Source organism: Anomaloglossus baeobatrachus, chromosome 1 (assembly GCF_048569485.1).
Source record: "Anomaloglossus baeobatrachus isolate aAnoBae1 chromosome 1, aAnoBae1.hap1, whole genome shotgun sequence".
In the NCBI taxonomy this organism is placed as follows: domain Eukaryota; kingdom Metazoa; phylum Chordata; class Amphibia; order Anura; family Aromobatidae; genus Anomaloglossus; species Anomaloglossus baeobatrachus.
In genome coordinates, this window is record NC_134353.1 from 81,884,722 (window position 1) to 81,896,971 (window position 12,250).

Below are 12,250 nucleotides of genomic sequence, written 5' to 3' on the forward strand. Positions count from 1 at the left end.
GAGGAGACGGATCACTGAAATCTGTTAGCTCCTACAGCATGCAGTCCACAGATTACCTAGGAAAAAAAAAAAAAAAAAAAACACCTGACAGATTCCCTTTAAGTATTTTCTCCACTCCTCAGGGCACAAATGGAAGCTTTTATCTGGGGAGGGGTCCTCCATTTCCTCCACGTCTCCAGAGACCTTACCTCCATTATACCTAATGCATACATGGATTTTATAGGCATTTAACCCACATCATATACAATGTTTATGACCTGCCCGGCACTAACAGCCCCGATATAGACAGAGGAGAGAGGGCTACCCAATCATATAGGATATGACACAGGGCACTCGTATAGCGATGTGCTAACCGTTATACAAGGATTTACAAGAATTATTAGGGGCAACACTAACCCATAGTTTTGCTCACATACATTATATACTGATCAGGCCCAAGATACCAGGCAATGGGGGCCACAAACAGTCAGACCCCTAATCGATAAACCAATTTATTACCAGTTCTATTGGACACTCATGACAAACTTTGCCATCTACATTATGAGAGCAAGACCCATCCGCCTGGGCACAAAGTTTCAGCCACTAACTGCATCCATCCATGTAAGTGAATGGCCACTATATAGTACACACCAGGGCGGGAGACTCGAGAAGCTTGGTGCACAGCTCCAGTTACAAGACTCTGCTCGAGATCTAGACACCCGAGCATGGTAGTGCCCGCTCATCACTAGTTACAAAAACAGAGCACCTGAGCATGGTAGTGCCCGCTCATCACTAGTTACAAAAACAGAGCACCCAAGCATGGTAGTGCTCACTCATCACTAGTTACGAGTACTGAGCACCCGAGCATGGTAGTGCCCGCTCATCACTAGTTACCAGTACCGAGCACCCGAGCATGGTAGTATGGTAGTGCGCGCTCATCACTAGTTACGAGTACTGAGCACCCGAGCATGGTAGTGCCCGCTCATCACTAGTTACCAGTACCGAGCACCCGAGCATGGTAGTATGGTAGTGCGCGCTCATCACTAGTTACGAGTACTGAGCACCCGAGCATGGTAGTGCCCGCTCATCACTAGTTACGAGTACTGAGCACCCGAGCATGGTAGTGCCCGCTCATCACTAGTTACAAGTACTGAGCACCCGAGCATGGTAGTGCCCGCTCATCACTAGTTACGATTACAGAGCACCTGAGCAAGGTAGTGCCCGCTCATCACTAGTTACAAAAACCGAGCACCCAAGCATGGTAGTGTTCACTCATCACTAGTTACAAGAACAGAGCACCCAAGCATGGTAGTGCCTGCTCATCACTAGTTACAAGAACCGAGCACCCAAGCATGGTAGTGCCCGCTCATCACTAGTTACAAGAACCGAGCACCCGAGCATGGTAGTGCCCGCTCATCACTAGTTACAAGAACCGAGCACCCAAGCATGGTAGTGCCCGCTCATCACTAGTTACAAGCACTGAGCACCCAAGCATGGTAGTGCTCGCTCATCCCTAGTTACAAGAACAGAGCACCCAAGCATGGTAGTGCTCGCTCATCACTAGTTACAAGAACCGAGCACCCGAGCATGGTAGTGCCTGCTCATCACTAGTTACAAGCACTGAGCACCCAAGCATGGTAGTGCTCACTCATCACTAGTTACAAGAACCGAGCACCCAAGCATGGTAGTGCCCACTTATCCCTAGTTACGAGTACAGAGCACCCGAGCATGGTAGTGCCCGCTCACCACTAGTTACAAGAACTGAGCACCCGAGCATGATAGTGCCCGCTCATCACTAGTTACGAGTACAGAGCACCCGAGCATGGTAGTGCCCGCTCATCACTAGTTAGGTATAGAAAAGCCGGACAGGTTCAGGTCCAGAGACGCGCAGCCACTGTATACTCAGACACTCAGGTGTGTGAATCCGGCCTTAACCAGAGGCATATAAATCCAATGACCAATGCCTTGCAGTGCCTGCATTACACTATACACTTTCTTAGTCAGATTTGATAATCTGCACTTAGCAGTTTCCATCATTAATGCATATCAGAGATTTAGTACAACACATGATAGCCTCAGATCAGGACGCTCCATGCAGGACTTACGTTTCTCGTCCTTCACCCACCACGGCGATCCTCTTGCTGTCCTCGGTCCAGGCAATGTCCTTAATCTTCCCCACAAATGGCTGGTACTCGTACTTCAGCAGATGCTCCTTCTGCGTGGTGTCCCATATCCTCAGCTTACCGGTGATATCTAGAGGACGGACACTTGTCATCACATTACAGGTGACAGCAATGAGCTCACTGAATAATGGATGGCACTTATAACACTATCTGCTGACATTCACTTTCACTGAGCTGGAGAAACGTCCTCCTTCCATCCCTTTATTTATGCCCATCTGGACTGTGACCCGCCGGTCTGACCACGGAGGAGAGCGGCACAGGTTATACAGGGGGAAAGTGATTAGGGGCATCTGGCGAAGGTACATGTGTTGTCAATAGAGACGAAGGAGGACCCAGAAAGGCTGGAGATCCTATACACAGCCTATTGCAGTGCTCCCTTCCCCCTGTGGTGGCGCTGTAGAGAAACTGAGCACTTGCTGACTGGTTCCCGCACAGGTTACTGCCCACCATTGAAGGTTGCATCTAATCAGCCTTCAGGTTAGGGATCTTGTAAGGCCTTGTGCGCACACTGCGTTTTTCCCTGCGTTTTTTCCGCGTTTTTTGCTGCAGAAATTTGTTGAGAAATGTTTGTAATCTTCTGCAGACATTTCCCAGCAAAACCTATTGGAAAAAAAAAAAATAGCTGTGCGCACGCTGCATTTTTTTTCTCAAGAACATTCTTTCTGCAGAATTTCTTGAGAAAATTTCTTATGAAAATGTGCATGTCGCTTCTTTTCCGCAGGTACCTGCGGTATTTCACTCCATTCACTGTAATGTAATCACGAAATACCGCGGGTAGCAAATGATGTGCGGTATACCCTCGGTATAGCCGCAGTTCACCTGCGGTAATGTTCATCGCTGCCTGCGGTTTGCAGGGAAGTGATGTCATTATGACAGGAAGAGGAAGCGGAGCAGAGTAAACACAGACATCACACTCCCTGGACGACGCACGGAAGCACTTTCGTGTGACTTCCGTCGGGTGCCCGTCGGGCGCTCCCTGCCAGCTACGCGGCTGCCTGCACTGCAGTATCAGCAGCTTCTCACACTGCAGTGCAGGCAGCCGCGGGGATGATGAGCGCTGCGGTCAGGAGGTTAGATGAGGTCATTATCTGCTGTGACGATCTCCTGCTCTCCTGACGTCAGCGCTGTCACTGCCTTCCATTGCCCGCCGAGATCTCACATCACGTCTCGCGGGCGGCCCGAGACTGTCACTAGCGGTGACGTCACGGGCTCCCGCAATTCCTCGCTGAGAACACGGCGGGCATAGAAGGCAGTGACAGCGCTGACGTCAGGAGAGCAGGAGATCGTCACAGCAGGTAATGATCTCATCTATCCTCCTGATGGCAGCGCTCGTCATCCCCTGCAGTGACCTGGGCTGACCTATTGATGTTAGCTCAGGTCACTGCATTGCTCTCCCAGCCAATGGGGAATATTCTGTTCTTCATTGACTGGGACAGTGACTATGGTATGGATCATCATGGGACCCCCATATTAGATTACCCAGATTTGATTGTTCTTTTCAATAAATTGGTGAAAGAGGGAATGTTTTTTCAAATAAAACTTTTTTGTTATCTATTTTTTTTTATTTTTTATTACTGACTGGGTTGGTGATGTCTGGTATCTGATAGACGAGTGACATTACTAACCCCAGGGCTTGATGCCAGGTTTCATTACACCTCTGACATCAACCCCATATATTACCCCGTTTGCCACCGCACCAGAGCAATGGGATGAGTTGGGGCGAAGCACCAGGATTGGCACGTCTAATGGATGCGCCACTTCTGGGGCAGCTGAGGCCTGCTATTTGTAGGCTGGGGAGTGTCCAATAACGGTGGACCTCCCTAGTCTGATGATATAATTTGGGGGGGGTTACTCCCATGTTTTTTGTTTTAAATCATTTAATGTAAAATAACAAAATGGGGTGCCCTCTGTTTTGGATTACCAGCCAAGGTGAAGCTGCCAGCTGTGGTTTGCAGGCTGCAGCAGTCTGCTTTACCCTAGCTGGCTAGGCTACAAAAGATAGGGGGACCTCATGTCGTTTTTTTTTAATTATTTATTTTTTGGCTAAATACAAGGCTAAGCACCCTTTAGTGCCACATGAAAGTCACTAAAGGGTGCCAGCTTAGAATATGCAGGGGGGTGGGACATTAAATAGGTCTTTCTCATCTATTATCTATCTATTTATTCATCTATCCATCTTTCCCTCTATCCATTATCTGTCTGTCTATCGATTATCTATTATCTATATTATTTATTGCAGTCACAGCATAAAAAACCGCAGGGACCAACCTGCGGAAAAAACGCATGAGTTTTTCCCGCGGTTTTGGTGCGTTTTTTTACCGCAGATGTGGTAATCTTCAACTCCCAGAAGTTTCTCAAGAAATTTTCTTGAGAAAAATCACTTTTCTAGTGCGCACACAGCCTAACACAAAGGCATGGATAGCCACAAGAGAAAACTTTGTCTAGCGCCACATTCCTTGTATTTTCTATTTTAGAAACCTAACCTCCTCCACATCACAGCAAGACGCCACCATCTCTGTGCAAGACATTTACTTTACTAGAAGGAAAATGACATCCTTATTCCTACAGAATGTACATATAGATAACACGTCTGACGCCATCTGCAGTAGATGAAGGCACAGATTGTGCTCATGTCTTTTACAAAATAAGACTGAGGCAGTACTGATAGTACTGCCACCTAGTCTCTCCCACTATAAAATGAGAAAGGGAGGTAGTACTGCCACCTAGTCTCTCCCACTATAAAATGAGAAAGGGAGGTAGTACTGCCACCTAGTCTCTCCCACTATAAAATGAGAAAGGGAGGTAGTACTGCCACCTAGTCTCTCCCACTATAAAATGAGAAAGGGAGATAGTACTGCCACCTAGTCTCTCCCACTATAAAATGAGACAGGGAGGTAGTACTGCCACCTAGTCTCTCCCACTATAAAATGAGACAGGGAGGTAGTACTGCCACCTAGTCTCTCCCACTATAAAATGAGACAGGGAGGTAGTACTGCCACCCAGTCTCTCCCACTATAAAATGAGACAGGGAGGTAGTACTGCCACCTAGTCTCTCCCACTATAAAATGAGACGGAGTACTGTAGTATTGCCACCTTCTCTTACTATAAAATGAGAAAGTGAGGTAGTACTGCCACCTAGTCTCTCCCACTATAAAATGAGACGGAGTACTGTAGTATTGCCACCTTCTCTTACTATAAAATGAGAAAGTGAGGTAGTACTGCCACCTAGTCTCTCCCACTATAAAATGAGACAGGGAGGTAGTACTGCCACCTAGTCTCTCCCACTATAAAATGAGACAGGGAGGTAGTACTGCCACCTAGTCTCTCCCACTATAAAATGAGACTGGGAGGTAGTACTGCCATCTCCTACTATAAAATGAGACAGGGAGGTAGTACTGCCACCTAGTCTCTCCCACTATAAAATGAGACAGAGTACTGTAGTATTGCCACCTTCTCTTACTATAAAATGAGAAAGTGAGGTAGTACTGCCACCTAGTCTCTCCCACTATAAAATGAGACTGGGAGGTAGTACTGCCATCTCCTACTATAAAATGAGACAGGGAGGTAGTACTGCCACCTAGTCTCTCCTACTATAAAATGAGACCAGGAGGTAGTACTGCCATCTGGTCTTACCTAGTGCAAAATGAAACCGTACTGTCACCTGGTCTCACCTAGTACAAAATGAGAATTATGGCAGTTCTTACTGCCATGAGTGGTTATCTAGTGTTGACTGGTATTATGCCAGTCACTTTCATTGTAAAAGGGCTTCTCCCCAGTGCGGCTTAAAGGGGCTTTCTTATTGATCAGTTTGTGTCTGACCACTGTGACCACCACTGATTCGCTAGAAAGCAGCGCCGCTCCATTCATTTCCTGTGCAGCTTTTTCCAGCAGCCTTCTAGAAAATGCACGGTGTGGCTGTCAGGGGTCCGCCCGGCCACGTCACTGCATAGAGAGAGAATGCCCCATTCTGCTAATCAGTGGGGGTCCCAGTTATCACCTATCCTGTTTATTTTTATCACTGGACAACCCCTTTAAATGTCCTACAATTACTACACGGGTATGTTCACATGTAGCGCTATTACCCATTAAGATCAATGAGCTCAAAAAAATGCAAAAACACAAATATCTTGTAAGGGTTAATGAGGAACATGGTGGTGGTTCGCTACCTCCAGAGGCGATGTAGAATCCACTAGGAGCGTATTTGGCAACGACGACCTGCTGAGCGTGCTCGGTGTAGACGTCTGCGATGGACGGGTTCTGCAAAGGGGAACACAACAGGGCGGGTTACATACAGCACAGACAGCAGCTCATCATACAAGCACCCGCGCAGCCCCGCGTAAACGCCCGCCTATCAAAGGAAATGCCCGCTCCGTCCGGGCCATAGAGGGGAGACGTCTTTAACGGGGGACTCCGAGAATCAAAGCAGATCTACAAGCCGCAGCATTAATCATTCATCTTCCTCCACATCCATCCTCATTATGGACGCCTTACACGGAGGATCAAACGCTGCCATCAGGGATCTCCAGCTGTGCACGGCTTATGTGTAAGAGCATTAGACGCGCTGCCCGCATGTCGGCCATCACAGACCTGCTCTAATGGGCAGCAGCCCCGAGCGACCAGCAGCCCCGAGCGACCAGCAGCCCCGAGCGACCAGCAGCCCCGAGCGACCAGCAGCCCCGAGCGACCAGCAGCCCCGAGCGACCAGCAGCTCCCACACTGCGACGCCCCAAGAGTAAGATGGGGACGCCGAGCAGACAGCGCACTTGTGTGGTCAGGGTAAGGGCGGCCCACCCCAGACATCACAGGGGGTCTCCTACTGGAAACAACTTATTCCCTATCCACTGAGGGAGAGAAGAAACTGGGGGTAGCCTGCAGAAAAGCAATGAAGGGGGGGCATCCTACTAAACTCAATGAACAGTTAGTGACCACGTGCTACTGCTGCTCTAATGTCTGTCTACAGCTCCTGTAGATCAATGATGAACAGTGACCACGTGCTACCACTGCTCCAATAACTGTCTACAGCTCCTGCAGATCAAGGATGAACAGTTAGTGACCACGTGCTACCACTGCTCCAATAATTGTTCATTACTGATCTGCAGGAGCTGTACAGTTAATGGAGCACATGGTTAATGGTAGCACATGCTCACTGTCCACAGCTCCTACAGATCGATAATGGACCGTTCGTGACCACATGCTACCACTGCTCCAATAACTGTCTACAGCTCTTACAGATCGATACTGGACAGTAAGGCTCCTTTCACACATCAGTTTTTTGCCATCAGGCACAATCCGGCAGAAACATGAAAAAACAGATCCAGTGTCTGTTGCTGCCGGATCAGTTTTTTCCCTCACAGACTTCTATTAGCGCCGGATGGCCTTGCTTGTCCGGCGGCCGGATGGAACGTTGAAGTGAACGTTTGTCTCCGGCGACAAACCGTATCACGCCGGATCCGGTGCAGTACGGCGTGTTTTATAATGGAAGCCTATGGACGACGGATCCGGCAAAAAACGGATTACGGCCACCGGTTTTTTGAACTGAGCATGCTCAGTATCCCAACGGATCTGTCAAAGAACTGAAGGAACTGATTGAAAAAAACTGATGCAACTGATCCGGTTTTTCGCCGGATCTGTTGCGTCACTTTTTCCGCCGGATCATGCCTGATTGCAAAAACTGATGCGTGAAAGCAGCCTTCGTGAGCACGTGCTACCACTGCTCCAATAATTGTCTTCTAGTCCTACACATCATTAATAGACAGTTATTGGAGCAGTGATAGCACATGCTCACTAAACTGTCCATTATTGATCTGCAGGAGCTGTAGACAGTTATTGGAGCAGTAGTAGCACATGCCCACTGTCTGCAGCTCCTACAGATCAATAATGGACAGTTAGTAAGCAAGTGCTACGACTGCTCCAATAACTGTCTACAGCTCCTACAAACCGCCAATGGACAGTAATTGGGTATGTGCTACCACTGCTCCCAGAGATCATTAATGTACACTAAGCATGTGCTACCACTGCTCCAATAACGGTCTACAGCTCCTGCAGATCAATAATGGACAGTGAGTGAGCAAGTGCTACCACTGCTCCAATAACTGTCTACAGATCCTACAAACCACCAATGGACAGTTAGTGGGCATGTGCTACCACTGCTCCCAGAGATCATTAATGTACACTAAGCATGTGCTACCACTGCTCCAATAACTGTCTACAGCTCCTACAAACCAGCAATGGACAGTTAGTGGGCATGTGCTCCCACAGATCATTAATGAACATTAGGCATGTGCTACCACTGCTCCAATAACTCTACAGCTCCTACAAACCAGTGGTAGACAGTTAAAGAGCATTTGCTATGACTGCCCCCACTTACTATTAGTGGACAGTTAGTGAGCACGTGCTACCACTGCTCCAATAACTGTCTACAGCTCCTAAATATCAGTAAGGGGCAGCGAATGTAGCAGTGGTCGCACATGCTCACTAACACTCCATTCACATAACTGACTTTGGTCCCTTTATTGTCAGGACCAGTGTGTGGGGGGTATCAGCAGCCAGACCCCATACAGTCATCATCTACCCCTCACTGGTATGTATGGATTTTGCAGCTACATCTGCTGGTTAGGAGAGAACTCATCAATGACTGGAAATAAACAGCTTAAGCCAAAAAGCAGACGTCACATTTCTCACCTCTTCTGACTATTCCTGGCTTTGGGTCCCAGGCGTTTTACGCTGAGAGGTGCATAACATTTGGGATCTCTGCAGGTTGTGTGCAGCGAGGCCTGGGGCTGCAGGTGGCCTGTGCTGGGCGAGCCCTTCCAGGACGGAGGACGTGCGCTCTCGGGGTGCGGCTGTGACTCACTGAGCTGCAGACATCCTATGGCAGCGCTCCGCTCTGTACACCGGCCACCACGTCCCAGCTCAGCAGGACAAGCCCCGGCTCGCTGAATGCCCCATCCCTACAGTGTATAGCAATGTGCATAGATGGAATAGCGAGGGTCAGGCGGCCACGGCTGCTCGTACTCACCACTTCCCCAATGTAAAGCTTCTGCAAAATACTGTACAAAGCCGGAGCCGTCACTCCCCTCTAGATTTTATCTACACCGCCCTGGTGATGCCAACAATCATCACTATGTACGATTCTGCACACCGCCATCAACTACAATCTGGATGAAGAAGAGCGCGAAAAATGACAGACTGTGCAATGGAGGAAACTCATGGAGACAAGATCGCACTCCAGAACCTGCTCATGCTTCTTGGAGAACAATGTACAAGACGGGGACGAGGGGTCTCTCCTGACCGGCCCCATTGATCCAGCGGGAGCCCCCCCATTTTCAAGTTCTGTAATACCCCACTGATACAGGTCTGCAACCTGAACCCGGACCAAGCCCCATCTAGATCCTCTCCGCAGCACCCCAGGTGGGGACCATGGACAACGCCGGGACCTCACACCGTGCTGATGATGCCGTACCTCAATGTTCCTGATGATCACACATTTCCCATTCGTGTACACAAAGTTGTTGCCCTTGGGGTCTCCTCCGAGGACCTTGGCCACCCCTCTTTCCATCTGAGGAAGGCTGGCGAAGACATGTTCTAAGGAGAGAAACAAGGAATAGAGAGGTCAGGAAACTCAAGACTAAGCAGGTTACCCCATCTATAAACCATCGCCAGGAGGACAGGACCCCGAGGAGGAAGGCAGCGGTGGTGGGGCCGGACACACGACCACGAGAGAGCAACATCCACCGCAGGCGCAACATTATAGCACATCAGTGAGGAAATCAGCAGCGATTATTCCTCCGTATACCATAACACTGTACAAGAAGCATTATGGGTAACATTACTGTCTTCATTCTTCTGCTCCCAGAAGGCGCTTCAACCGACAACCTTGTACATCTGCCCGCCACCGAGCGCCACAAGCCACGCCAAGGCTGCCCGAACCTATGCTGGCCAGCTGCTGGACCGCCACCGGCCGCAAAAACCCACGCCGGACCGCCACCGGCCGCAAAAACCCACGCCGGACCGCCACCGGCCGCAAAAACCCACGCCGGACCGCCACCGGGCGCAAAAACCCCACGCCGGGCCGCCACCGGCTTCGCAAGCCCACGCCGGGCCGCCACCGGGTGCAAAAACCCACGCCGGACCGCCACCGGCCGCAAAAACCCACGCCGGACCGCCACCGGGCGCAAAAACCCCACGCCGGGCCGCCACCGGCTTCGCAAGCCCACGCCGGGCCGCCACCGGGTGCAAAAACCCACGCCGGACCGCCACCGGGCGCAAAAACCCACGCCGGGCCGCCACCGGGCGCAAAAACCCACGCCGGGCCGCCACCGGGCGCAAAAACCCACGCCAGGCCGCCACCGGGTGCAAAAACCCACGCCGGGCCGCCACCGGGTGCAAAAACCCACGCCGGGCCGCCACCGGGTGCAAAAACCCCACGTCGGGCCGCCACCAGCTTCGCAAGCCCACACCGGGCACAAAAATAAACACACCGGACCGCCATCGGGCGGAAAAAACCCACGTCGGGCCGCCACCGGGCGCAAAAAAACACACCGGACCGCCATCGGGCGCAAAAACCCACGCCGGACCGCCATCAGACCACCACTGGCCGCTACACAGATTTTCAACTCACGCCAGACCACCACCAGGCGCTCCACCAGCACCAGCCAGTGAAGGGATTAAACTGGTGACAGCCGGAGTCATCAGCGCACCCCAATAACACAAGTGTCAGCTATATTTCAATCTTTTGGGAGCCACATCCCAACCCCCCCTAATACGTGCAGCCACACACACAGTGGGAGGTCAGCCGTCCTCCGTTATCTGGTCCCAGCTCTCGGCCTCGGCTCGGAAAATCGCATCATCTGCACAGGAGGGTGGAGATCACCGCAACAGGCGGAGGAGCGGCCGGAAAACTCCGCACCAAGTGATGGAGCCCGGCGCCCCTGTATACACACAGTGCTGACGTCACGGCCCCATCCCGCGGCCGCTATCTGTGGCGGCAGCCCCGCTCACTTACTGCTCTCGTAGGGCATGGTGTGCGGTGTCCGGGGCTGCGGAGACTCTGGGGATGTGGCTGCTCCCTCCCGGCCGCCAACGACTCAAACCCGGAAGCCGAACAGCAGCTCCCAGCGGCAGCGTCTCCCCGAGCCCGTGACCATATATGGTCAACACACAGCGCTGCTCCAGCCGCTCCCCCCGCAGCCCGCGCAGCGCTGTCACTGCACGTGACGTCACCCGGGGCGGGAGACGGCTGGCGCCATGTTTATCGAGGGCAACGGTGAGGGCGGAGTCGTGTGTCATCTTGTGTCATGTACTGGGGGGCGCACAGGCCGCGTACACAGGGGGCTGTCATTAATTACCTATCCCCATAGTGTTACACTGCAGTCCACCCAATAAAGCAATACGTCACGTATTGTATGCCAATAGAAAGGAGTGTGACCCATACACCCCATTGTGCACGGCGCCGTCCATCCGGCCGCACTCCAATGTGACCCCGAGCAGTACGGGAAGGAGCAGCAACCCCCGGAGCCCTGCACAGCGGCGACAGCCCGAGATCAGAGCGACTATCTGCGACATGACATGAGACATGAGACGCAATGTGCAGCGAATTACTCATGTTTCTCTGTTTGTAAATAGCTTCTTCCTTCATGTCTTGTACTTTATTTTCTTTCTTTCTTTCCTCTTGTTCCCATCACTTTTTTTTACAGTCCCTTTCTTTTTTTCCTGTTTTCCTTACGTCTTCCTTTCCATCCATCCCTTCTTTACTTTTTTTTTTCTTCCTTTCCCTCTCTCTTCATTTCCTTCCCTTCTTTCCACTCCATTTATTTTCTTTCTTTCTTTTTCCTTTCTCAATCTCTTCTTTTATTTCCTTCCTTCCACTCCTTCCGTAATTTTTTCTCTTTTCTTCCTCCTTCCGTTCACCAATCTTTTCTTTCCCTTCTTTTTCCTTCCTACATCCTTTCCTTCCTTCCCTCCCCTTCCTAACTTCCATAACTTTCCTTTCTTCCTTCCCTTTCCCCTTCCTTCCATAACCCTTCTTTCCAATTCCATAACTTTTCTTTCCCCTTCCTTCCTTCCTTCCTTCCTTTCCTCCTTCCCTT

At 50.8% G+C, this 12,250-nt stretch overlaps 1 protein-coding gene across 1 annotated transcript in view; it reads right to left on the reverse strand.

Annotated features, from left to right (window-relative positions):
* The window catches only part of WDR1 (WD repeat domain 1), a 73,655-nt gene extending 62,336 nt beyond the window's left edge, over positions 1 to 11,319 (reverse strand). The window contains exons 1-4 of the mRNA XM_075346891.1: positions 11,167 to 11,319; positions 9,625 to 9,746; positions 6,329 to 6,419; positions 2,085 to 2,232 (exon numbers count right to left, since the gene is read on the reverse strand). Coding sequence (XP_075203006.1) covers positions 2,085 to 2,232; positions 6,329 to 6,419; positions 9,625 to 9,746; positions 11,167 to 11,182 — 377 coding nt within the window. The 5' untranslated portion in view covers positions 11,183 to 11,319. The remainder of the gene's footprint in view (positions 1 to 2,084; positions 2,233 to 6,328; positions 6,420 to 9,624; positions 9,747 to 11,166) is intronic.
* Positions 11,320 to 12,250: the final 931 nt, after the last annotated feature.